The sequence below is a fragment of the Podarcis raffonei genome, chromosome 2, assembly GCF_027172205.1.
Source record: "Podarcis raffonei isolate rPodRaf1 chromosome 2, rPodRaf1.pri, whole genome shotgun sequence".
NCBI lineage: Eukaryota > Metazoa > Chordata > Lepidosauria > Squamata > Lacertidae > Podarcis > Podarcis raffonei.
In genome coordinates this window covers 39,072,645-39,100,269 of record NC_070603.1, presented here as the reverse complement: position 1 = coordinate 39,100,269, position 27,625 = coordinate 39,072,645, and the positions used below count along the sequence as shown (strand labels likewise).

At 41.3% G+C, this 27,625-nt stretch overlaps 1 protein-coding gene and 1 long non-coding RNA gene across 3 annotated transcripts in view; one reads left to right on the top strand and one right to left on the bottom strand.

Annotated features, from left to right (window-relative positions):
- Positions 1–5,403, top strand: part of LOC128407573 (myosin-3) — a 32,974-nt gene extending 27,571 nt beyond the window's left edge. For both annotated transcript variants that reach the window (XM_053376084.1, XM_053376083.1), the window contains 9 exons: positions 296–420; positions 815–1,123; positions 1,350–1,553; positions 1,778–1,903; positions 3,123–3,293; positions 3,401–3,505; positions 3,589–3,684; positions 3,806–3,943; positions 5,245–5,403. In XM_053376084.1, coding sequence (XP_053232059.1) covers positions 296–420; positions 815–1,123; positions 1,350–1,553; positions 1,778–1,903; positions 3,123–3,293; positions 3,401–3,505; positions 3,589–3,684; positions 3,806–3,943; positions 5,245–5,268 — 1,298 coding nt within the window. In that variant the 3' untranslated portion in view covers positions 5,269–5,403. The remainder of the gene's footprint in view (positions 1–295; positions 421–814; positions 1,124–1,349; positions 1,554–1,777; positions 1,904–3,122; positions 3,294–3,400; positions 3,506–3,588; positions 3,685–3,805; positions 3,944–5,244) is intronic.
- The window catches only part of LOC128407579 (uncharacterized), a 30,866-nt gene extending 13,231 nt beyond the window's left edge, over positions 1–17,635 (bottom strand). Inside the window, exons 1-5 of the long non-coding RNA XR_008328836.1 lie at positions 17,467–17,635; positions 16,826–16,931; positions 13,049–13,207; positions 3,559–3,659; positions 3,000–3,173 (exon numbers count right to left, since the gene is read on the bottom strand). This is a non-coding gene — a long non-coding RNA (uncharacterized LOC128407579). The remainder of the gene's footprint in view (positions 1–2,999; positions 3,174–3,558; positions 3,660–13,048; positions 13,208–16,825; positions 16,932–17,466) is intronic.
- Positions 17,636–27,625: the final 9,990 nt, after the last annotated feature.

The window sequence follows — 27,625 nt, the reverse complement described above, 5'->3', positions numbered from 1 at the left end:
CCCACAGCGACACCCGCGTCCCTGTAGCTGTGGTAATCATAGGTAAAACTGACAGAATTTCCTAGGTTTGAAAAAAAAGAAGAGAGAATTTATGATGGCTCAGGCATTATATTTGGGAGCATTTGGGATATCTTTCATCATAAAAAAGGAGTTTTGTGAACTGTTCTGAAGCAGACAGAAGAAGGCACAAGTATCACCTCTGTTTGCAGAGCAGCTCTTTGCACATGTGTGTGTGTTTCTAGTTCTAGAGGCATTTCACCCTTTATCATCTCTGTGTATGTTTAATTCTTCCTAGAGGAAATAGCTGATCTTACAGAACAAATTAGTCAAAGTGGCAAAATTATCCATGAACTTGAGAAGGCCAAGAAGCAGATAGAAGTGGAGAAATCTGATATGCAGATGGCTCTAGAGGAAGCAGAGGTAAGATGCCAAAAAACAGTAGGAAATAAAATACAAATGGCAAATAACTAGGTTTTTATAAAAGTCTTTTAGAATGTGGTAGTTGGAGATGCTCATTTGTTGCATCAGATTCCCACAAACCACATACCATTTGTTTGGCAGATGGTCATCATGGCATGGTGGAATTTGTTTAAGCTAAAGGGAAATATGGATATAGGATTCTCTGAAGTCACATCACACCTAATCTTTGAGAAAACTTCTATAGTGACTTCCATATTGGTGTTAAATTGTTAACAGATATTAGTTAACTATGTTTTACAACACTGTGGTAAGATCAAGAAGGAGAAAAGTAATCTAAGTTTCCTCCAACCCCAAATCTCTGTGCTGCTTTATTTCTCCAACATTTCCTCAATAGGGTGCTCTTGAACACGAGGAAGCCAAAATCCTTCGCATTCAGCTTGAGTTGACTCAGGTGAGATCCGAGATCGATAGAAAGATTGCCGAGAAAGATGAAGAAATTGATCAGCTGAAGAGGAACCACCAAAGAACAGTGGACACAATGCAAAGTGCCTTGGATGCAGAAATACGGAGCAGGAATGAAGCTGTGAGGATTAAGAAGAAGATGGAGGGAGATTTAAATGAAATGGAGATCCAGCTGAGCCATGCAAACCGTCTTGCAGCTGAGACACAGAAACACCTCAGGAATGTCCAAGGGCAGCTTAAGGTACTTATCTTTCCAATATATCCTTTATATCAAGAGTAGTTAATCTGTGGCCTTCCAGATGTTGTTGGATTACAGCTCCCATTGTCCTTGACCACTGGCCATGTTGGCTAGGGCTGATGGGAATTGGAGTCCAACAACATACTAGTGGGTCATATGTTAACCACTATCGCTTTATATGAATAATAGAAATTCAGTTCTGCTCAACACTTTCCCCTGTTGTGTTTAGGACACACAGCTACATTTGGATGATGCCCTCCGAGGCCAAGAAGATCTGAAAGAGCAAGTGGCTATGATTGAGCGCCGAGCTAATCTGATGCAGGCTGAGATTGAGGAGCTCCGGGCAGCTCTAGAACAGACAGAGAGGGGCAGGAAGTTAGCTGAACAAGAGCTTCTAGATGCAAATGAACGCGTGCAACTTCTTCACACGCAAGTATGGGCTACAGTTGTCACTATAACAACAAAACTTGCCATGCTACATTAGTTCAAATGTCCATCTAATCTCACATTTGATGTCTGACCGTGGCCACTGACATGCTCTATAGTGGTAAACAGAGACATGCTGCCTCCAAGTATGAGGAGGAATAATTGCTTAATCATTACTAGAAACTGCGGCATAAGAGATGCTAAAACATCCTCACTGTGTCTTTTGTTTAGAACACCAGCCTTATTAACACAAAGAAGAAGCTGGAAATTGATGTTTCTCAACTTCAAAGTGAAGTGGAAGATGCCATTAAAGAGGCCAGAAATGCAGAGGAGAAGGCAAAGAAAGCCATCACAGATGTAAGAGCTTCTTTTCTCTTTCAGTGGTTGCCACAAAACCTTGCTGTTATCTATAACAATTTTTGTTGGCTCATGGGCACTTGATCACAGTGATCATTCTAGAGCTGTCAAGTCCTTCTGTGAGTGGCTAACAGTTTTTTCCTTCAGTATGCCTTCACAAACTGATAGAAGGAGAAAGAAGAGCCTCTATTCCTTCAAAGTGCGCCACTAAAGGGGCATGCATGAAAGTGTTGCCTCAGGTGGCTTCAACCCTTATATACCTTGGAACAAATAGGGAGGGGCATTAATGCAGTCTCCAGGCACTACCAATTTCTCCAGCCCCAGTTGCTCCTTTCATCTATTTCCCCCAAAGGAACAAAGCTCAGTTTCACAAGATGGTCTGCTTAAAACCCTGGTCTTTTTACTAGCAAGCTATCATTTTCAAACAGTTGGATGCATTTTCCCCATCACTGAGTTTCCATGCCATCCCTGTTGAACGTTTGCCTACCATGCAGCTGTTGAAGTGCAGAGCCTTTGCAAGAGAAAAAACAGTGGCAAACAACTCTATGTAGCCCATGAATCTAAATAAATTTTGCACAAAGTGTTCTTCAGTCACACAGCTAGGGCCACATGTGAGTCATTCTTCTTTGACCCCAATCCCTGTCAGCTGGGGAAATGGTGTAACCAGGTGGACCTGCTGATTTCAGGTAAAGACATATACGATCAGCCCTTTCTTCTTTCTACATGATCAGAACATTTCACATGCAGACCTCTACCCCAAGGAATGCCCTCACAGGAAAGCAAATCTCACATGGTTGTGTCTGATGGGTGACACACAAACATTATGAATTTGGCTCCGATTCATGAAGGTTTATGTCTTAATGAGTTAGCCTTTAAGGTGCCATAAGATTATTTGCTGTGCCTTCTGCAACCAACTGACATGGCTGCCTCTCCAAGAACTATGAAATGTGTCATTCATATAGTGTTGTTTGAAGACCTTCTCTGCACTATGCCAGTGATACTGGAAATTCATAAATGTTTCAGTTCAATGTTATATAATGAGCCCAGCACCTTTGTTAATATTTTGAATGTTAATACATTCTTTGGGATGGCTTACTTATTGAGGTGGTCCCAGCAGGCCATTTCTGGTGGTCACAAGTTGATCTTTCAAACTCTGCTGAGCTTCTGCCCTTTGCGCCGAGTGTACTTGTTGACTGGAGTCTACTGTTTGTATGTCAAGGCGGCCATGATGGCAGAGGAGCTGAAGAAAGAGCAAGACACTAGTGCTCACCTGGAGAGAATGAAAAAGAACCTGGATCAGACAGTGAAGGATCTGCAGCTTCGGCTGGATGAAGCAGAACAACTTGCTCTGAAAGGAGGGAAGAAGCAGATCCAGAAAATGGAAGCCAGGGTAAACACTGGGGTTGGGAGCTGGTGGCAAGCATCAGAATTCTCCATAGGTCAGAGGCCCCTATATCAGAGTTGCTAAGGAAATTAATATTTTGCTTGACTTCCTAGATCCGAGAACTAGAGTCTGAACTAGAGGGGGAGCAGAAGCGAGCCACAGAAGCCATTAAAGGTATTCGCAAGTATGAACGGCGAGTCAAAGAACTGACTTTCCAGGTAAGAGGAAAAGGAAGGAGCCAGTGCTTCTCAATACTTCTTTGACAACTTACGTATCACCTAATCAGGTGCCACTTTTCTAGGGCGAAGAGGACAGGAAGAATGTGATAAGGCTACAGGACTTGGTGGATAAGCTTCAGCTGAAGGTCAAATCCTACAAGAGACAAGCAGAGGAGGCTGTGAGTTATTTGAAAGACACAAGCTTCATTTTTGGTCATTTGTACAAAATGCATAAGGTCTCAGCTTTGACATCAGAGGTATGACTTAGGGTTTTTGTGTGCTATTGCTTTCTGATTATAGGACCAACAGGCCAACGTTCACCTCTCCAAATTCAGGAAAACGCAACATGAGCTGGAAGAGGCAGAGGAAAGGGCTGATATTGCTGAGTCTCAGGTCAATAAGCTTCGGGCAAAGACCAGGGAAGTTTCTACCACAAAGGTAAGTGCCTCCACAGACCAGATGCCAAATAATTTGTCCCTCCTGAATGATGCAACTGTGTTTTTACAAATCCCTGCTGCAACAGTGGATGTATGAAAAGGAATCTGAGCATCCAGCAAGGAGCCATTAAGAATGCTGCACAGAGTGGAAGAAGCAACACACTTAATAGCTCTGGGTACAAATTCGCCGTGGCTTCGGCATCAGTGAAGCCAATGGAATTAGGCAAGGAGAGAGTGCGGCTTCAGGCTACAGTGTATTGATAAGAGGCTTATTCAGAAAACCAAAGTGCCCCCTTGCTTTTGCAGGAGTTAGTATTGTAAAACCCCAGTTCAAAGACACAAGTATATTATCCATTTAAGCCAGGGATAGTCAACATGGTGCCCCCCAGATGTTGCTGAACTACAACTTCCATCAGCCCCGGCAAGCACAGCCAGTGGTGAGGGATGATGGGAACTGTAGTCCACCAATGTGGAGGACACCACATTGGCTAACCCTGATTTAAGCCCTAGTCACCCAAACTTGCACAAATGGTCAGGTCCCACATCCCCTAAATCTGCTCCAGAGGGTTGGGAGTTCTTCAGAGCAGATTTAGGGGAGAGCCTGGGGAATTGCAAGTAGAAGGAGCTTCCTTTCCTCTTCCATTGATAGAAGCCTTACCATTAGCTGAGTGGCACTGTTGGATTCAAATATATTTGGTCTTCATTTATTTAGACCATTTGCACCCCCCTCTTCAGCCAAAGAGGCTTCTTGAGTATTCTTAATCTTTGTTGGAAGCCACCCAGAGTGGCTAGGGAAACCCAGCCAGATGGGCGGGATACAAATAAATAAAATAATAATAATAATAATAATAATAATAATAATAATAATAATAATAATAATGTGACTTACATACAATGAATTAAAACAAGACAGTCTGGTTACAATATAAAAAGTGCTACAGGCATGGGAAAAGGAACAGGCAGGGAAGAGGAAAAAAGCAAACTCAGGTGCCAATTGTTCAACAGTTGTTCTTGTGATGACAGCTGGCTGAGAAACAACTCAGGGCCGCAAGTGCCTCATGGAGCTGGACTTTGGGAAAGGCAAATGACTTTGCTTCTCATCTTTCCTACTAAGGCAGCCTGATAGAATGTCTTCTATCATTCTGCCAGTTGATAAAGAGGAGGCATGGTGGAGCTGGTTTTTCAGCAGTGCTGATGGTGTGAGCCCTGCTTCCCATTTCTCAAGAAGATAGTGGCTGAAACGGCCTATTGTTTTCCTTGCATTTTAACAAGTACTGAGTTTGTTTGTTTTGTTTGTGGCAGGTAATCATAGAAAGTGAAGAATAAATCTACTGCAGGACAGAAGAAGCTTGGAATGTATGCAAAATGCATATATGTCCCCATGATGTTGCTTGAAATTGTAGTAATCCTGTGATCTTTCCTCAACAGTCCTAATAGAAAATAAATTTTGCTTTGCTTAAAGACTTGGTGAGTTTTGTTCTTTGTGTTGTAATCTGCAGACAAAATAAAAAGTGAAAGTGATCGCAACACTGATACCTCAGGTGTTGCTTGGTAGATGCTACTTGCTATATTTCTTCTTTACCTAAGAGGCAGCAGCTAGCCACTGTCTATGAGGACACATCTGGATTATGTCCCTATGGTGTTTGCTTGCCAGCCAATGATCCCAGTGATACTGCTGTGATGGGCAAGGTTACTTATCTTGCTTCTTACCTATATTCTGGCCAAACAGCCGAAGGCTACAATTTCAGCCAAGCAACAGCCAGAGGTTTTTATGCACAAGATATACACATGCCTTTCCCTTCATATAAGCAAGAGACTCCATCTCACAGTTCAAGGACACTTCCAAACAGGCAAAAGTGAAGGAAGGAGGGCGAGGTGTGTTGCCTGGGGAAAGGGCGTCTCAAGGGCCAGATAGAGAAGCATGGAGGAACTGCATTTGGGGCCCCAGACTTGAGGCTCCCAATCCCTTCCTTCAACATATCACAACTGTTCATTGAAGTGTGACTTCTGGTGGCTGAGAAAGGAAATTGCCAAATGCAGTGTTTGCACACAAAGGCATGGACAATCTGTAGACTCTCAGTATTTTGCAATAGGGGTTCAAGTGCATACTAGAACTATAGGATTGCATTATCATTATTTGTATTAGTCACTTTTTTAAAAAAAAAAAAGAATGACACTCAAAGCGACTTACAAACACACAAACACAAAAAAATAATAATGGAAAGGATAAAAACAAAACAGGGATAAATCAACCTAAAATGCACAAGTAATATATTGCTGCTCACTTATACAGGGTTCAGTTTCCTTGGAATGAGGGACAGTGGAGACTGTGGTGCATTTATAATATATGGTTTATTTACACACATATGTGACCTGAGCATTAACACCCCAAAAGGGTCTTGCTTCTCCCATAGCCACAGCCTTGTGAACCACCCTGGGATCTTCGGATGAAGGGCAATGTACAAGTTTAATAAATAACAACAGTAAGAGAAATCAAGCATGGCTCAATCTCTTCCAGTTACCCAACTTGCCACTTCCAGTGTCTAGCTTCTTGCTCACATAACTCAACTCTCAACTCTGATCTTTGTCTTTCTAACAGTGAGTTGAGGGAGGCCCACCCATTTTCAGTCTGGCACAGCACCAGTTCCTTTGTTATCTTAATAGCCCATACTTTGAGAGCCATTATCTCACAGGAAGATAGCCTGGCTATTCCAGCAATCGAATTTGTGATGGATCCAGGAATTAGAAGGGGGCTCAGGCATACAGCTTACTGCTCGCAAACTCATAACAATATATAAAAAACAAGTAAGTGAAGCAATGCAGCACAGCAGGAAACAATCCTGCCTACATAAAAACTTAACATACATACAGCTTCACAGCTAGCCCCAGAAAAGGCAGGCCCATGCCATGCCTTCAACCTCTGAGAAACAGCTCCTTCAGGTGAGATCAGATTCTTTTTTTAAAACAGCATGCCACAAATTTAATGTTGAAATGCACTGGCTTCTATATAGCACAATTACTCAGAAGAAAATACTTTTCTCTAGGGAACAGATGGGAGGACAAATGTGAATGACTGTCCTCTAGCAACAGCTACAGACCACATAAAATGTTTTGCAGAAGTTCCCCAACTAATCATATTCATAGCTGTCAACTTTTCCCTTTTTTTAAGGGAAATTCCCTTATTCCAAATAGGATTCCTCGCAAGAAAAGGGAAAAGTTGACAGCTATGCATATTGTGAGAAAAGCTTTACTGTTTCTAACGCAGAGGCTACTGACAACAGAGTGTTAAATTACGAACATACTAGGAACTCAAAACTTCCATCTCCATCCTTCTGTCAAGCTTCCTTACAGCAGTTCAGTTCTTAGTGGTGTGGGAAATCCATTGAAGTAGGGCGCCCTCTTCCCAAAGAGGCCATTCTTGTGTCACTTCCATTGCAGCCATAAAGTATGGTGCCCATATAATCAGTACTCCATATCACTATCTCCCACCACAAGTCCCCACATCCTGTCCCCCAGCATAAGGCTGCCCAGAAGGTGGAATGAGGGTGTGAAGATTCATAATATGTTTGTCACTATCTAGGCAGTTGGCATGTCACAACAAGTTTCTAAATCCCCAAACCCCATTCTGGTGCTCCCAACCCTTTTGTTAGCAAAGCTGAAGATAGGGCACAGAGCTCAACTCCCCTCTACATCTGTCTGTGGCATTATATCTTCGTAAATCATTAAAACAGTCCTCGTCACTGATGGCTGAACTGTGATAATATGAGAAGAAAACAGTATCACTTAGGGTGGAGCCTCAGTGCAGCTTGGAATCTCTGCATAAACATATGCTGGGAAACAAGAGTCTGAGAGTGAAAGCTGACACACTTGACAAGGTCCAGATGCCATCTCACTTAGGAAGGACATGTGCTTCTTCCAAAGTCTAACTATAGACAGTCTTAGAAGATTCTTGCTGTGGTTACATGCTCACTTAATAAACATGCAAGGCATTCCACAGGGCCGAGATTGCCCACAGTATCCTGTTAAAAAGGACCATGATATCATGGAAGCATTGACAGCTGTACGAGATTTTAAAATGGTGGACCCTATTCATATTCCAGCAGGCTTATTGCTACTTGCACCAATTGAAATTAGGAGGTTAGGAGGTCAGATGCCACAATTCCCCCCCCCCTGAAGTTTATTGTGTTTTTCACCGTAATGTAGTCTGCCTGTAAACAGCTTACAGTATTTGCAATAAATGTGAAACAACCATTCCGTCTGAAGTGGGTAGGCATTATTGTCCTAATTTATGGCTTCTTGATACTGTGCAATAAAAAGCAATATTGAGAAGAACAGAATAAAAAATATGGAGTAGGAATAAAGTTGACAATACTTTTCTGGGTTGGATCATTTGCCATTAATAACTGTATAATAAGGCAAATTTCAGCAGGTGACGTTTTCCCAGCATGCAGACACAGTAATGGTTCATTTGCTGAATTCCTGCCTGTCATGCAGCTGTAAAAAAGCAATGTAGCTTTCCAAGAAAAAAGGTGGCAACTAATTAGGAACAACTTTGGTTGTGTTGTTCATACAATGTCAGATAGTCAGAACAAACCACAGTGGACATCAGTAGGATTGTACTGAAATATATCCAAAACATAGATATGCTTGTTTTGCAGTACATGAGAGAATATTGCTTTATAATGGCAGAGAAAGCAAAGGTGTGTTCTAGATAGAGGATGCAGTACTGGCTTGATCAAATAAGACAGTTATTTATATTGTGCAAAGGAATGTATAGGATTCATTCTGAGTATTTCTATGCCCATGTTACTCCTTGCTATTCAGCTTCTAAATATGAAATGCACCTTGTATTAGTATATGTTACTGGATGTTTTCTTCCTAAAACTGGGCAAGGGCTGCAGGATATATTACAAATCCCAGCAAAGTTGGCATGGAGACAGGTATCTGTATGCTCAGAACTATTTTGATTAAGGCTCTTGAGAGACAGAAGACTGGATAAGTCAAGTGTGAAACAAGTTACTGTCTTTCATAGCCTCTATCATTTACCATCTCTTTCTTGCTATTTCTGTACTAATCATATTCAAAACAGAACAGCTTTAAAATTCACAAACTGCACCCTGAACTAAGCTTGGAAACAAACTGAAAACCAATGAAGTTGTTCCAAAATATGTATCATATGTTTACAGTATTCTCAAAGCTACAAACATGAGTCTGACCAAACTGTGGGAGGCCGTGGAAGACAGGAGTGCCTGGCGTGCTCTGGTCCATGGGGTCACGAAGAGTCAGACACGACTAAACGACTAAACAACAACATGTTTACAATAGCCTATGGTTGATAACTTACAGGCAGCTACGTTTTAAAGCCATTTAAGGTTTCTGAATCACCTTGAGCGACAGCCATGTATGCAACACATTACAGTAAGTCAATCTAGAAATTACAAAGGCAGAAAAGAGGGTAACTAGTTATCATAGGGATGGGATGTAGCTCAATAGAGCACATGCTCTGCATGTTAAAATTTCCCTAGACTCAATCTCTCATATCTCTAGGTAGGATTGGGGCGGAGGGATCCCATCTGGATTGCTGTTGCCAGTCAGTGTAGACAAAATTGAGCTTAACAGATCAAGGGTTTGACTTGGATGACTACAGACTGTATTTCACAGGAGGGTTTCAAATGCATATCATAAATTTAAGTTTGTATAATTAAAGTGCTCTGCCGCCCTAGCATAACAAATCTACTTTTTAAAAAACCCTGGACTTTTTGCACTTATTATGCCTCCTTCCCATAGCTATTTTTTATTCTTATAGCTTACTTAATATATTCTGCTTTTGCCCCACTTGTTGTTTGAGTTGCTCAGGCAGATTATCTGTTGAGACTTTTTAGCAGTGTGACAGTTAAGTTTTCCCCATCTTTGTAGCTTCATGTGTGGATAGTGTGGTTACATAGTTTAGTCACTAGATGGCACTGGAGTTAGTTGTATCTTGGCTGTGAGAAGCTTCCTTGTCCCGTTTTTGTTGGGGAGACAATAAACTTAAGAGTCTAGTTTCATGACTGGTGCATACTTTGAGCCAGTAGCCTTCAACTATTTCAGACCTTTCACCCAAATGTGCATTTGGGGACCAGTTTACAGTATTATTATTATTATTATTATTATTATTATTATTATTATTATTATTATTATCATCATCATCATCATCATCATCTATTTGTATGATGGTAGTGCCACTGTTGCAACCCAACTTAGGAAAAGCCCTTCTGGCAACAAAATGTGCTCCCTGTCACCACTCCAGCACCACCTTTTGCCTCCAAACCACCCTCAAAAATCCCACAGAAGACATATAAGCAGTCCTATGTTTAGCTGCTGCAACCACCAGACTGTCAGAGTTCCCTTCAAAGAGAACAGGAGAGGATTATTTCCCAGCTCATCAGAATGGAAGAAAGGACCCGTCAGACTTCTTGAACGGCTCTGCAGAGCAATACGAAACCTGTGACCCTACGTCTAGTCAGGGTGCACTTTTTGATTAATAGCTCACCTTCCAGAAGGGCTAGAGACTTTCTTTGGGTTGTTGTTTTTCCCAATGAAAGCTCAGACTCTAGAGCCCCAATTGCACCATGAATAATTGGCCTTGTGGGGGCATCCCTTTCCTAAAGTTCTCTACTCCGTGATGCTTGGTGGTTCTTCCAAGCATTTAACTGAAATATTCACACATGGAAATATGGCAGCAAGTGAGCCATGCCTAGTATGTGTGTACAGCATAAGTGCCAGGGAACACATATAATATGCAAATTGATCTAAAATATGCTGTTCCTAAGCAAGAAAACGCACACATGCACATAATACAAGATACCATAAATTCTACTTGAATTCAACAACCCAGGAAAATTGAAGATCAAAGCACTGCCTTCAAGTTTGAATTTTGCTTTATCTCAGATTATTATCCCCCGCACTATGCCTGTGTTTTGCTGACAATGGAAAGGCGGTAGCAGTGCTACTACCAGAAGTGAGACCAGGCACACTGCTATTTATCTTCCTTCCAGACTACATTCAAATGATCAGAAATCACTCCACACAAACACTCCACAAATGTCCTGTAAATGCAATGCCCCTCAAATGCTCTGCACATGATTCAGATTACTGAAAGGAGGTTCCTTTGCCAGATATCTTGATACATTGGGAGAACAGCACAAGGCAGGGTTGGTGGGGGATAACAGTGACTGACAATTATTTTTATGCAAGCAAAGAAAAGGGGGTTCCACAAAGTTTACTTCTTAATGCCAGTTATGTCCACAACAAAAATCAGAGCAAATGAAAGTCCACAGAATACACAAAGGCAAAAAGGGGCATCTTGTTATATTCTGCATAAGGGGGAAGGGATTTTCTTCCCTCTTACCAGTAGAGGGACACAGAGTCCCTTGAGACACATTAGCCTGTTGCTGACACTCTCTTTGGCAACCTGCCATTTTACCCACACACATTGAACTTGTGCCCAGTATCCCGGCTCCTTCACTGTAAGCAAAAACAAAGCAACAAAAACACTCTTGGGGATGGGATAGGAACACGTTCCATCCTTAATGATTTGATGCATAAACCTTATGCAAAGATACTCATATTGCAGAATTCTAAATGACAGGGTTGCATTGCCAAACCAAGGCGCTTGGAGCCATATAGCAGGATCACTTCAAATGTCACTAATGTGCACTTTAATCCAACACATTCAGAGTAACTTCACACGTGAGCCTCCTTCCAATATCAGATACATGTTATTTAATTCTTTCATGACAACTGCAAACCATTATCATCCTTTTTATGTTTATTTCACAGCCGTCTCTAAGCGATTATGTGCGTGATTTGATATTCTCATCATCACAACGGTTTGCGGGGACTGTGGGGCCGGGGCCGGGTAGGAAGTCCAGTCCTTGCCGACTCTTGGACATTTCAGCCTATGATAAGATATCACTTGCCATAGATGCAGCTTTGAGGAAACAAGGAGCGCTGAAGAGGTCATCTGACTGCTACAGTAAATGCCCTTTGTGATGAGGGGAAAGGATAGTATATTTATATGTCTATTTCTAAAATGCATATCGTTCAATAAAACAATATTAATAAATATCAGCATAATTAATATTAATGTAATTCCATTAATTAAAAGAAAAGTATCATAGCCATAATGTGCTAACAGCACTGTCTAGGTGTAACTATCAGGGTAGGTTTTCAAACCCTTAGTGTGTGAGTTTCACAACAGGCAGAACATGTAGTTGAGAAGCAATGGCTTCTCAATACATCCAAAGCACACATCTCAAGAATCCTGGGAACTGTGGTTTGTTAAGGATGCTGGGAACTATAGCTCTGCACTTGATAAACTACAGTTCCCAGGATTCTTTAGGGTGGGGAATGTACTTTAAATGCATGTTGTCTACACTGCCACTGAAAACAACTTCACAATAAACTGAAGCCTAGGGTGACCTTGATGAGAAGTAATACATGATATCTTAAACCCATCTCCACCTTGCCAATTCCCTCCACCCTCCTTCCACTCTCTCTTTCCCACCACCTTACTGCCGCTGCACGCACCCTTCAGCTCTCCCCTCCGCTACTTCATATTTTGTACTTCAAGTGCCTCTGCCTTCCCCTCCAAACACAAACCCCAAACATGGTTCGTTACAAAAAGTGAATCCTTTCAACCAAAGGAGTTTGAGTTAGTGCAAGCTGAACTGCTTTCAGCACGGTCTAACACATTCTGATGTCACTGGGTACCCTTTGTAGAAGGAAACTGGGAAAGTTCAAAATGCTCAAGAGAAGGTGAATGGAAATGGCCCAGTTTGCATGTAGTGCTAGGCCGAACTATGGCTTCGTGCAAACAAGCAAGCGTGCGGGTTTCCGGATAGAATATCATGGCTGTTTTGCTCTTCCTCTGGTCCTGCTGCTGCTACGCTGCTATGAGCTAAGCCATGGTTTGACTTAGCTTTATGTATGAACCCAGGCTTGCAATTTATTCCGTCCCCGCAACAAACCACGAATGTCACAGAACAAACCATGGCTACACTTTGTAGTTTGTCTGTAATGAAATAATTATTCAGATGGAACACTAATGCAAACTATGACTTACCTCACAACAGTGCAGTAGTGGCAAGACAGGAGGTGCAATCTTTTCCCTGGGAGCCAGCACGTTTGTTCATGGTATGGCTTGGTGTTACATGTGAATCAGGTGACAATGAGAGTATGCTGAAACATTCAGGCAGGCAGTTCAACACAGGCAAATTCAAACCTGGAAATAACACATTGATTCTTTTCAGGGTCAGGTAGTGATGCAAATGTTTATTTATTAACCAAATTTGTATACCACTTAATTGTAAATAAACCCTCTAAGCAATTTACAAAGAATCCAATCAGATGACTTCTCCTTCAGAAGCTTATTGGCAATTCAGACGTTCTCCACCATCAGCAGAGATGATGGAGAGATATCCTCTACATATCTTCTTGGGGTCAGTGATTTATGTGAGGTGAAGTGGTTAGATTGGAACCTGGGATCTAATTCCAACTCTCCTGTGAAGCTCACTAAGTGATATTGGGACAGCTGCTATCTCTCCCAGCCTAATCTACTTCCTATGGTTAGTCTGATCTCAAAGCAAAATAAAGTGAGAGCCATGTACATTGCCCTGAGCTCTTAAGAGGAAGGGCAGGATACAAAAGGAATAAATAATTACCGAGTGAATTACCCTCAATTTGGTGCTATGAATGCACCTTCGGTACAAAAGTGAAAATGGCTTAAATAGCTAAACAGCAACGGCACTCATAAAATTTTAGGAAACATGCTTTGAGCTAAAGAAATCTCCTCACTTCTGAATCATGTTACAGCAGCCATCCGGGATGCTGCTGTGGTTGGTATATGATCTTCATAGCTCCCCTGAGAATGTTAATCTCCTTAGCTCCTTGGCATGTGATTCTGTTTGAGGCTTTCTTTCTGATTATTTCAAATTGTGGGGGGAAACCCAAGCATTTCCTTCATATTGTAAATAGTATTTCCACATGAAAGTCACTCGGGGCTGAATAGTGGGTAGTCTCATATGGTTGTGCATTTGAGTGGAAGAGCTTGCAAATGGATTATCAGGTTCAAGTGAAACATTAAGGAGGGCAGGATGGAAAACAGATTTCATTGCCATACATGGAGGACAGGAGTCGCTCGGCATTGACACCCTATTTCTGTACTCAAGTCTGTCCACCAGCTGGTAAGTGCTGATGCAAAGGTAACTGATCTCAGGAAAAACATGGGTCCCGAATGTCCATAAAGGAACATTACTGGGTGAAGGTTTAAAAATAGAGGCAATCAATGTGATGCACCCAAGGCTGTCCTGAGAGCAGCTCTACTCTTGTAACAGTGCTGACAGAAAAGAGTGACATGGGTTCCAGTTTTCCATGCAAGAAGTGTGCCTGTTAAGATTACCTTATGAAGGAGTGAGTGGATATTCCTTACACTTGAGCAGCAAGTTGCTTCTGTACCTGACCAGCAATAAGTCCTACAGGTGATGTGGGATACCTTTCTGTTTAACTTTTACCACCTCTGTTATTGACGCAAGCCACCTATTTTTGAGGGCTGCAGCCTTTAAACAAAAAGTAGGCAACACACAGCAGCACTGGAGGCTGGACCATTAGGGGGGAGAAGGAACTGCTCCACCAACTTAAGGGCTCATCCATACTTTCTTTGCTCTGCATTTCTAGGCACAGGTTTATGCTTCAAAGCTTCCTGTCTTCTTCTTCTTTGCCTCAGCAATTTCCCCACGAAAACCTACTCTTTCCCTGCCAAAGCCTACTCTTTACCACCAAATTGGAGCAAATGACAATTCACAGAAACCCTGAATTGCTGTTTGTTCTGATTCAACGTTAAAGAGCAGATTTTCCTGGAGAAAGCAGCAGAGTGGGGAAAGCAGTTGGATATGGACTGGGAAAATGCAGACCTCTACCTAAAAAGCTTGGGACAAAAGGTAAGAGTGAATGAGCCCTCAGTCTGGTATCATTCAGCCTCTATCTTCCTGCCTTCCTACTTACACCCAGTCCAAGGAGTAGCACTGCCCATCAGCTTCTTCAGTATCAGTGTTGCCCTTGTAGAATTCAGCAGGGAGCAGGTTGGGGACAAAACTAGAATTGGCGCAGGCTCCAAATACTGTTGGACTTCCAACCTTCTGCCCTACAAGTCCCAATGGGCATCAGCCACAACCGCACTGCAGTGTTCCCTTCCAGCTTCTCACTATGGAACCAGATTTCTTCAAGCTACTACAAGACCAATAACAAAATAGTAAGATCAATTACTTAGCCACTTCTTCTGGTATTGTGATGTAATATGTATAAAACATATGCGGTATAAACTGGTGATAAAAGACACAGCAAAAAATAAAGATAAGAAGGTAGGAAATAATCTAGGGCACAAATTATGTATAAATGCAAGCAGGAGAAAGGGAAGGAAGAACAACTGCAATATAAATGTGATTAAGAAGATCAAAGTGCTTTGGGTTTTTGTGCACAAAGGGCAGGCCAACCAGGAGCAGCTGTAGTATTTAATTCAATAGTGGACATGATCTCTCCTGCAAGAAAAATAGCAACCAGTTCAAAGAACTCAAGGGAAATAAAGAGCAGATGATGGAAAGATAGATCTAGGTCCCGGAAACCTGCATTTGACTGGCATGGCAATGTATGATACACACCTGTCAACTTGTCCAAGATTAAGTCCTCACAATCAAATGAAATTAAGGAAGGAGATGTTTAATCAGATTATCAGAAGAGAGCTAAGAGGTCTTTACTGTTTCAATGAGAAGCAACAGCAATGTGCTCAAGAACTGGTTGCCGCAGCACCACACTGTACGGGGGCAGATTTTATGCATGCAGTGGTCAAGAAGTGGGGAGAACTCATCAATGCTGATGTTGGCTCAGCATTGCTGAGCCTCTGTAGAGATGTTTGGCAGCCTGCACCACCATCAATAACTATGCCACTGGGATATGCAAACCATTAGAGGCTTCTAGGCAAGAACCTCCTAGATTAAGAAACAGTCTGAAAATGTGTAGTGCTTGCTTAAAGCAGGGGTGGCACTTGGACTAATTTCATGCAGGTGAATGGGAAGAAATGGGTGGCAGAGAGAGAGGGGTGGGAGAGAAAGAACGAGACAAAAGGAGCTACCCCATCCATTTATGGCTCAGGCCCATGCATCCACCGATGGATTGACTCTCAGAATGTGCACTTCCCAGGAGAAAAAAAAAGGTTCTCCACCCCTAGCTCAAAGTTTAGAAACAGGAGCAGCTGTGTGGTGCTTCCTATGGTCTATAGGGTGGTCTGTCCACATGTTTCTGCAATATATCATCTTATGCACATCCTGTATGCATCTTTTCTTCTCATCTCCATAAATCCCTATACATTATTATTCCCCTTAAACTATCATTGAAGGATGCCCACCCATGAACCCTTGGTTTGGACATTTCTGACTGAATGAGAATTTTCTCACAAATAAAGTGTAAGAAATTTAAAAGGAGGTTGGAGAAAAAAATGGAGAGCACACTCTCCCGCAGGTGTTCTGCCTTATCTCCAAGAATCTAAGAACCATGAAATATGGGTACATCAAAGATTCAAGCATGGGGAAATTCCAATTTTTTATTAATGAGCTGAATCCAGAGACAATGTTTAAGAGCCAAGTCAATCCACCTAGATCCTGAAATGTATATAATTTCATTGTGTACTAAACAGCAGAGACGGAAAACGTCCGATGGCAGTTTTTAGATCACACAGTCTTGCTCTTATTGCACTCCTGTTCTACTTTTTGCTGTGCTTCTGCCTTAAGCCCTTTTCTCCGTTCTCCCCCGCCCCCCAGCATGAACTTCTTAGCCTTGTCATATTACTCACCAGCTGTGTAACAGGAACCCTTCAGCTGTTTTGATGTATGAGGCGTGAGCATGTCTGAGCCTCATCCTGTCCTTTTGAGACCCTGTGTCCAAATACCTGCTGCTGGCTAGAGAGACAGGAGAAGTTTATTAACCCTCCCAGCTATGGTGAATTATTTGAAGTCGCTCCTTCTATATTTCCATTTCCCTGATGTTACCTCTGTCTTCATCAGGATGATGTTTTTTGGTCTCTCTCATTCTGTGACTGATGTTACTCTCACATGTCATCGGTGCCTGGTTCAAAATCCCAAACCCAGCGAAATGGTACACACATCATCTGCTGTGCTTGTGCCCATGCCCACTGTTACACGAGTGTGCCCAAGTGGTTAACAGTTAACACTCATGGTTAACCAACAATTCAAAGCTTAGAATATCACAGTGTTTCCTGATTAAGTCAATTTAATGCTTTCAGTCCTACTTTTCTTGCAACAGTTATAGTTGTTAGAGGAAATCTCCTCGAGGATGCCCCAATTAAGCACCACAACATCCTGGCAAAAGGAATACAAAAAGTCCTTTTTTAAAAAAGGTTAATCTAACCCAACAGTACTATCTCTGCAGGGCAAAAAAAAAAATTATTTTAAGCGGAGAAAAATCTAGCCTTACCATCTTCATGGTGCAGAGCCTGGAAGAATCCTAACAGAAGTGTGTAGAGAGGAGACATTCAGTTTGGGAGCAGGATGGCTCCAGTACTTTTTTGTTTTGTTTTTGTTTACCCAGCGCCAAGATTCCTGAGCATTCTCTGGTTACAGGACAGCGGCTGAAGTCCAAGGATGCTGTTGGAAAAAGATGATCCCTGGAGGCATTTCTGCTAATACTGAAAACATGGTTGAGCACGATTCTATAAAGCTGCAAATCCCGCAGGGAATGTTTTTAGAAACACATTAATGCCTCGGCTAAATCGGAGGCAGGCCAAAGCCTCAAGTCAAAATTTCAGAGCAGTATCATAAGGAATAGGAGGCACACAAATGCCATAATTCTACTTTTTGTGTGTGAGAGAGATACCTCAACATGGGACTTGAACACAGCAAACTAGGCTCCTCTTTCCATTACTGCCATCCCTTCCCTTAAATTGCCTCTCAGTCCTGAGGAAGAAATATGGCATGTTCTTAGTCAGTGATCATGGAACTAGGCCCTTAAAGGTATAGTGTTGTATTCAGTGCTTTTTTGTGGTGGTAAAGCACTTCCTTTTGTTGCCCATGGCAGCCATTATGTGCTGCCACCCATGTTACTTTACAAGTAGCAGCACCTCATTTATTTATTTTTACCAGAAAAAGCACTGGTTGTAGTCAACTAAGTTTTACTCAGTAGACCTGTTGAAATTAACAGTTTTAACTTAGTTATGTTCTTGCTGGGTCTACTCTGAGTAAAATATAGTTGAACACCACCCATTTTCTTGGGGATTTCCACCTGGCAACTCCACTTCTTTTTAATTTCCTGCACCAAGTTTACTCCTGCTTCCCACATTTTTTTATTTTAGCTGTTCTGATGATGTAAAAAGAACTTTGCTCCTAATTTCAAAGCAGTTAGGACCTCACCTTTTCAACTGTTAAATGAAGTGAATGGAGGAGTTTTTATTTGTCCACATACTTTCTGATTAAATTATTGATTGCTTATTTGTCTGAAGAATTTTGGATCACACACTTTAGCCCAGCAAGTCTTCCAGGTCACTACAGATGAGAGATGCCCTGCCTTCAGGCTTGCAATCTAAAAAAACCCCATGAGATTGAGAGAGAGGTGGAAATAAGCAAACTCAAGCACAAGTTCTTAATTACAAGTTCTTTTAATGACCAGCTGGGGTAGAAAAGTTCAAGAAGGGGAGGAGCCAAACATGGCTGGCTTTTCAGCTGTGTCATTGGAATGGTTGCCGTCAAATGACGAGGAAGGAAGGAGCCTGGGTTTACAGCAATTCTGATGATGGCCTTGCATCACTTTTCTTCCTTCCTCTATTACAGCCTGATGTAATGGCTGCTGCCAGGTGACAGTTCGGAAAGAGGGAGGAGTCTAGATTCTCAGCACAGTTTTTGGTGACCCTGCATCTCTTCTTTTCCAGTGTTGCAAAATCACATCCAGAAGAGGAGTATGCTACATAAGATGGTTTACAATTTGAATTTGGATACTTATGTCCAGGGGTAATATTCACCTTGACCTCTTAGGTAGGCCTTCAATCTCTGGATGACACTTAATGATGGGGTGTGGGGAGGGACTATCTGTGGAATACATGACATAGCTGGATCTGAGTTTGCAGCTCAAGCATAGGAAGCATGTCAGTTTTCAAAATGAACTTTTTAAAATCTCTTTTTAAACTATTTGTTGGTTGGGGTGTATCTACCAGATGATTACCTCTATCAGCTTTTTTTCTTTCTTTTGTGCCATTCTGTTGTATGATTTTAAAAATATAGTTACAGAAAATCAGTGTTGGGCAGAAAAGCAGTGTTTGACAAAAACTGTAAATGGTTCCAAATAAAGTATGCGTTAACAAGTGTTATTTCTGAATTCTTCCAAATTGCATGTACCACATAGAACAAAATTCAAATTGTAATACAATAAAATACAGTATCTAAGAAATAAATATTTCTTAGCGCAACACACTATAATTCCATATAAGACCAAATCCCCAAAAGCGTCTACTGGAGGGCAGGCCCACTGTAACTAAATAGGTTCCTATTTAACTGCATTGTTTTCAGCTTTCCCTCACCCTTGAGCTTTGAGACCAAAACAAATTTATTTTTAAGTAACACAATTAAGGGTCTGCTTATATGATCCATTATCCTCACATGGAAAACCCACCAACTCATTCCAACTTATTATTTATATAGGAACATAATAAGCTGCCTTGGTTAGGGGTGTATTGAGAAGAAAAGCAAGTGAAAGAATATGAACAACTCCTGGAAAGGGCAGGAACTTTTTTAGACTGCAGTCCTAATCCCATATAGGATTAGGAGTAAACCCCATTGAATTCAATAGGACTCCTGAGTGAGCAGACATGGTTGGGATTGCACAGTTGTGCTCATTTTTCTTTCATGAGAAGTCACTAAGCAGCAACTAGAGCAGCACACGGAAACGGCGTTTACCTTCCCACCGGAGCGGTACCTATTTATCTACCTGCACTTTGACGTGCTTTCGAACTGCTAGGTTGGCAGGAGCAGGGACCGAGCAACGGGAGCTCACCCCATCGCGGGGATTCGAACCACCAACCTTCTGATCGGCAAGTCCTAGGCTCTGTGGTTTAACCCACAGCGCCACCTGTGTCCCTAAAGGATGTAATACTCTGTTTCTGTTTCTGTTTCAGAATTTAAAAATGTAAAGCACCACTGGTAGGAAACTTAGGAGAAAACTGCAAACCTGGTCCTGAAGTCAGATATGCCCCGAAACATTACATGGATCTGCTTAATCTACAATGGGAAAGAGATGGCAAACGGTTGCAGTGGAGCTTAGTGGACAGGATGAATGCCTCCAGCCTGCACTGCCTGTACCCACATTGTACAGAAAACAATCTGGATACTTTGTATTATGCTGGAAGCCAAACACTGGAGTGCGAAACGTCCATGTTATGCGAATAACTCCCTCTTTAATAGATAGCGAGGCATTACAAATATCCTCAAACAATCCCAATGGCCTTATGTCTGGATTAGGCCTTCTCCATGTGTGTAGAATCTATTCCAAAAGGAATGCCTTTGGCTGATTCACAACACAAACATAGCCAGAGAATGCATGGCCTGTGATCCTTGTCAGCCTTACAACAATGAGCAGACAAAGGCAAACACGACGTGCTAATTGAAAGCAACACTTCATGCATTTATAGGTCAGGCTATCTACCAACTGCTAAAATGTCTCGCAGAGCAGCTTGCCCATTTCCGTGGGAATATTTTCAGAGATTTTGAACACATGCCCCCTCTTCATGTAGCATTGAAAGCTTGCATAACTTTTTATTTGTTGATCACATAAAACAAATGGCCTTCTAATGTACATCACAATATAAACTCTATGTGTGTGGGGGGGGGGGGTTTGGGGGGGAGTATAATCAGTGGGGCCTGTATAGAACACACAAAAAGAAAAAGCAGTCAAAAGAAGACACAGATTTGGGTAAAATTTGCATATCCTGATTTATATGTATAGTCAGCAACCATTTGGCATGGGGGTTCCATTCCTGGCCCCCATGTGCGTCAACGGAGCACGCATAAGCCCACTCTGCCCCATTCAACTCTTCTACACCCCATTCCATCCCCTGTTCTGCCTTCTTCCATGTCCAAGAGGACCTGTTTATCAGTGGCCGCACGTTAATTGGACAAGCACAAAATGCTCACCGCCTGTATCAAAGCCAATTTAAAAATGATTGCAAATTCAATTTTTAAAATTAAATTATACATCTCATCATAATTGGAGAAACTGTGAGCAAGTGACCCAGGTGCCTGCTTGTTTGCTATCTGAGTGCAAATTATTTCTGGGCAACACCAAGGCTGCTGTTCTCCCTTCTTAAAGTTATTTGTTTTTAAAACAGTTTCGGACCAATGAACTCTTCAGAGAGAGGGCTGTCCTCTGCTGTCCCCTTTATAGAAGACCATCCTCTGTAAAGTAGGACACATGGCTGCCCCTAGAAACAAGCCCGATCTTAAGAACTATTGCTGCGTTAAAAATCAGCTAAAATTGGAATTTTAATGTTTCAGGAGGGTACCAGGTTAAAAACAACTAAAGAGGATTTACAGGGAAAGACACAGGTTGTACAAGTTACGTAAAAGTTAGTATTTTTCAATCTGTAGACTTGGAAAGAGATGAAAATAATGTAGGATAAATACATTAAGATAAATATACTTAAGATGAATGTCTCCCTGCCCGGTTTTCCTCAGGCTCGGCAATTAAGGGTCTGATGGCAATTCAGTGGCGTGATCTGGAAGAAAAGAAAGTAGCTGAGAAATGCTAACATCCATAGGCCTGAAGGAACCAGAACTCATCCTAGTTATTTCAGCAGTATTCATACAAAATGGGGTTTTGAAGTACTTAATTTGGAGATTATCTGGGAAGAATATTACATTTTGCAAGTTTCTTTCTTTTCCTTTTTTTTAAAAAACAAAAAACTAAATTTGCTAGTTTCTATGAAACATTTGGAAAGATTTACTCAAATGGTCAATGACTATAACCAGAATTGTTGGTATGAATTGGGTATTTAATTTAATGCTGACTGCCTGGCAACATGTAACTTTAAAATTTATTCTTACTCAAATACTGCCTTAGGAGATTATCCTGAAAAAAGGAGATAAGGACATATATAAATGTATGCTTATTTCCTATTTTCAGCCTGATAGCGTTGTTCAAATTACTTTACATCACATTAGGCTTGAGCATATAATAAGCTGTATTGGTCCCAGAGTCTGAGAATATAAAATTATTTCTGAAAAATCACATTGTGATGCATGCTGACTGCTTGCCCATAAAGAACAAGGAGTAAATGTCAAGGCTGAGTGGAATAGGATAGGGCCTGGGGAAAGCCATGATATGCTATAGGTACCATTGGGATTTTGAACTATGTGGTTGTGCAAACATCAGGGGCACCAACTGATGAGAGGTTACACAACTCGCCCCCCCCCCCCCGGTAATGCCATTATTTAAGTCTTAACATCCATATTTGGATGTTATAAAGGAGGCTTGCATGACTTGCCCTACGGCAAAATCTGGAGAAGCTCCTTTTCAGTTGAAGTCCTCCCTCCACAAAGTGAATCTTGGGGCTTTACCTTAAAAACTTTGCAGAATCTTTTGGCTGCAGAGGGGGAAAAAATGACAATTCTCTATACACTGTCTTGAGATTTAGTGAGTTTAGACTCTCAGGCAGCCGAGTGTCCACTTTCCAGTTCTTCCCCTCTTAGGTGGCAGCACACATTAACCAGCCCTTAAAAACCAACAGCAAAAAGCATGGGGTAGGATGAACAAATCTGTCATTTTCATTATTCTGCTCTTAAGTTTAGTTTACCACATCAGTTTGTGATAAAAAAAAATTTGTAAAAAATTCATCAACATTTTAGTGCAATTTCTTCTAATGTGCACATTTTTGTATGTAATTTTACCTATATACACATTTTTAAAGAAATGGTACATAATATAATGCATTTTAATCTTATTTTCACTAAGATATGAGTTCTTATGCATAGTGTCCCATAATTTAGTGGTTCCCAAACTCCACCCCTACTTGAAAATTGCTGAGGGTATTAAGATCATCATCATCATTATTCATGCTGTAGCATTTGTAATGCACTGTGTTAGATGCTGTAGGGTTAACTGTATTTTAATTGCTTTTTATTTCTTGTATTATATTACCATTTGAATTCCATAAAATTCTGCAATGCAATAAAATTTAATATAAGAAGTAAAAGATGTAAAATAAATACAATTAAGAATCCAGAGGACAGTTTAATGTGGACACGGCACAGAACACCTGAGAGAAGCTTGGAAGCCCCTGCCCTCATTTATGTACTTTTGGACACTTTTTTTTTGTAAAAAGAACCTGATCCCAAAATTCAGTGAAGCGGAAATTTAAAAGGATAGCCATGTTTTGGTTTGTGTACTGTTTTCAGAGGAGCGAATTAGGTAGATTCACATTTAAATATGTACCAAAACCAAAAAACCCATATCCCTAGGCAATGGAGACAGCAGCTGGGTCCTAAAAGTGGCACACAAAGAAACCTGTTCATAATGAATTCACCAAATGTTACACCAAACACTTATGATAGCCAAGACCCTTGATTATGGGAGATAAGGAGTGAATTAGCTACTACTGCAATATTATGTTTCCTAATCACCTAAAAAAATGTGAACAATAATCTCTGTCAGCAATGGCTCTCTTTGAAAGATTGCAGCAAGAGCAGTTTCAGCCCTTTTCAATCAAAGAAATCAAATCTACTTTATTTCTGAGAGGTGATGATCGAGCAGTGTTTCTAAACAACACGTTTTCTTAATCCGCTCACTCTTAATGAATAGAGGATGCAAAAGGAGCCTTCAAAGGTCTTTTTTTACCTGCCTATCTTCATGATCAATCTGAAATGAAGGCTATTCATTTTTTTCCCCTCAGGCTGGCAGGAAAGCAGCCATCATTCATGGTACACATATTAAAAGGCTTCTGACCAAAGAAGGCCCTGTGCGTTATACTGCAACAGCAATATCTATTCAAGGGAGAAGTCTGTAAGCACTATAGATGGTCTATGTGAGGGTATCATTTCTTTAAATGAACCTGTAACGTGTAAAACAAATGCATAAATCCCAGAGTTCTTATATTTGGCCCAGATCATATTCCCTCCACAGCTGATGGGCACATGCTGCACTCACTCTATTGAGAGCTTCAAACACCCACCACAAGTAATAACATGTCAGCGAAAAATAAGCTTCTTATGGCTGAAACCTAACCCTGGGGAGCAGTGAAAATGACATCGGTAAAAATAGCTCGACTGAATGTGCTCCTTGGAGATGGGCTTGTAAAGGAAACGCTGGTCCCAGGATAGGAGCACAATTTTTTATGCCAAATTGAGTTCCCTTCTAAGGGTAGTTTCTCTTTTGTGCAGGGCCTTTCCACATACAAAGCCTGTGCTCTATCACTGTACTATTTTTTATCTTATTTTTTGCAGACAGGACATACTAATTTATCAACTGCAGAACAGTCAAAAAGGCTACAGAGGAAAGGTAGACGTAGTTTGCTAGGCTGGAAAAGTTAAAAGGCATACAGAGGGCAACTTGCCTTGTCACTCTGCATTCAGGAAATTATTAGTATACCCTTATGCTACCACTTAAACATCAATCAGTTCCTTTAAAAAATCTCGTTTTCAGAAACAGCATTTTATGTTTGAGATGGGACCGTCTGGATATGCTATGTATTTGAGCCTGAATGTCAGAAACAGAGGAAATTGGAAGCTCCTGCACTTTGGTTAAATTACCAAAGACCAGAGTAGGAAACCTTTGCTTTTACTAGAAGGATATTATAGCTGGTGATAATGATTAAAGTCATTTTAGCTTTGATTTTAGTGTCTAAACTGAAGCTTAGCTCTTTGGAAAATATTACTCTCTAACTGGCAAAACACAGTGGTGCAAAGTGGAGATAACAGGCATTCTGTATCGTGTTTCGGAACTGTGTGCTTTTCGAAGAGTATCACTGGCGCTAGAATTTACAGAAGGTGCACAGAGAATCGGGCCCCTAATCTCAATAAGAGAGGGAAGCTTCAGCTCCCAAGCTGCAAAACTGCTTAGGATGCATTGCTAACAGGTCCTTCCAAGAAGGCAAAGAAAAAGAATTTAAAGGGTGAAGAAAGGGAAAGGAATTTACTACAGATGCAAATTGAGTCTTGGGATCTTTTTAGAAGTCAAGAGGCAGTGTGTGGGTATTCTTATTTTATCTAATTAGAGGAAGAAGTTTCTTAAAGCCTGCTTCAGCTGTTAGCATATGGAAGATACGCTGTTATTCTAAAGGTCACCATTCTGCCTCATGAGCAACTGTTGTATCCTCTCAGGTCTTACTCTGACCTGACAGTCTTTCATCTCCTGACTTTGAAACTCCAAAGCTCAACAGCTTCTCTGGGTGTTCCTCTTCCTTGGGGATGAAAAAACTTTGAAAAAAATGTTATGCTGTGCAGCAGCAGAAATGTACTCCTTGCCATGCTTTAAAAACTGCTCAGAGTCAGTTTAGAGACTGCTTAGTTCCTTCTTCACATCACAGCTGAGTTACAATGGTACAATTCCAATATTTCCTTGAGTAAACAAAGTGTGAAAGATATATGTCAGTAAACACTTGAGGATGTGTGCTATGGACAGCTTTCTGATGCATGTCCAAAATGTGCTTAGGGCCATTTTGCCACCTAAAGTACTTAATTGCTTATGCTCTAGAAGAGCTCTCTCCAAACTACAGGCACAGGTTTCAGTTCGGTATCAAATGTTTTGTATCAAATCAGCTGGTGCTCTGTATATACTCTGCTTCAGATGGAACATACCCCGTCACCCCCCCCCCATTTCTTATGAACTGCCATCAAACCAACACAGAAGGCTAAAGGCATGCTGACAGTTTCTGCTCAAGAAGAATGCAAAAGCTACAGAATTTGTATTCTGTGCATCACAAATTTTAAACACCCTACAGATCACATAATTGTATTGCATTTTATACTTCAGCGTGCTACAACATAATGTCACAACATTACATAAGTTTGCATTTCATCCAGTGTGTTAGTACAATATAATCAAATTTATTCTATCCAGAGTGGTAAACACAATGAACAAATTTCTATTCTGGGTCTTCTCAAATTACCCTGTTCCTGAGCCTTAGCAACGATGCTTGATGATGGTCATTCCCTCCAATGATTCCATAACTCAATAGACCTTAGTAACTGCAATATTTATGCCTGCCAGTTGCCAAGTTTATGGGGCTTTATGTAATTCACCATGTCCATGGTCCATAGGATCCTATTATATATTTGTTGTGTGAAGTCAAGGTACATATGTTGAATTGGTGCTGGAGTTGCTACCCCAAAGCTTTACTGATGTCAGATGCAGTGACCACTTCCTTTGCCTATCTATCTATCTATCTATCTATTTATTTGTTTATTTATTTATTTATGTCCCCAACTTTGGGAAGCAGTGGCTTGGACTATTGTCCCAAAACTCAGATTATCAGAGAAAATAGGGGAACTTAATGGAATCTACAAGGGTCACCTCCTAACTTCTTGTAGATTTAGCCAAAGTAAAAACAGCCTCCTAAAAACAGCAGTCCTGTTTACTTGTATCCCCTTGATTATCATTGCAGAGGGTGGGTGGAGTGGGGACAAATTAATTGCATATCCCTGTCACCATTCCTACAGTCCTTTTTGAGCTAGGAACTGACTGACTGACTACAGCAGAAAGCCTATTTGACTCAAGTATTCTCTCTGCACGATTAACAAGCTTGGAAAGGTTCTTAGAACATGCAGGGAGATCCACTCAAGTAGTGCTTGACTGCTAACATTCAGCCCTAGCATCTGAAGTGGGCAGCAAGGACGGTGACAGGAACATATCGGAGGGAGCAGGGTCAATGGACATGTCCCTGATTTCCCATCATGGGATATGAGACCTGGGCTAGTAGGTAAAGAGGATACCGCAAAAGATTCCCTCTTCTCCCCTGCATTACAAGCACCGTGTTGCAAATCAGAACCTCCTAGTTGTATCCAGCATCCTCTGTACCAAACCATCTCTCTGTACTCCCTAATCTACATCAGGGACAGTATTGTTGCAGGAATTTATGTATAGGTTGGGGGGGGGGTTGCCCCTCCAGCAGACATCATGCACATGCAGCCCACTACCAAAATCAACACAATCACTTTGGTGACTTTTGTGATTTGTCCCCACAAAACACTTCATCACAGTTTCTTCCTATCTATTCAAAGTTAACAGTATAATGGATATTATAATGCTTTCAGAAGTGCCATTTACAATGCTGAAGGAAAGGACAGGAAACAGGAGAATGTTTTTTCCCCCAGGGCACAAGCTTTGGCTTATCGGAATAAAGGCCAGAGAGACCAAAACTATCTCAAGGAGACCCCTTCATCATTAATATTTATTATTGCTCAGCATGACAGCTGGAAATTAGATCTATGTAATTACTATACTTTGTTAGCAACTTAAGCTAGAGCAGACAAGTCTCTTTAGCAGGCTTTTTGCAACTCCAGGCACAAACTTGGCAAAGGCGTAAGGGCCCAGTAAAAACTGATATGGTTCCCAGACTTGTCTCACAGATGACAGGCTCAGAAATGAGGCGACTCCTTAG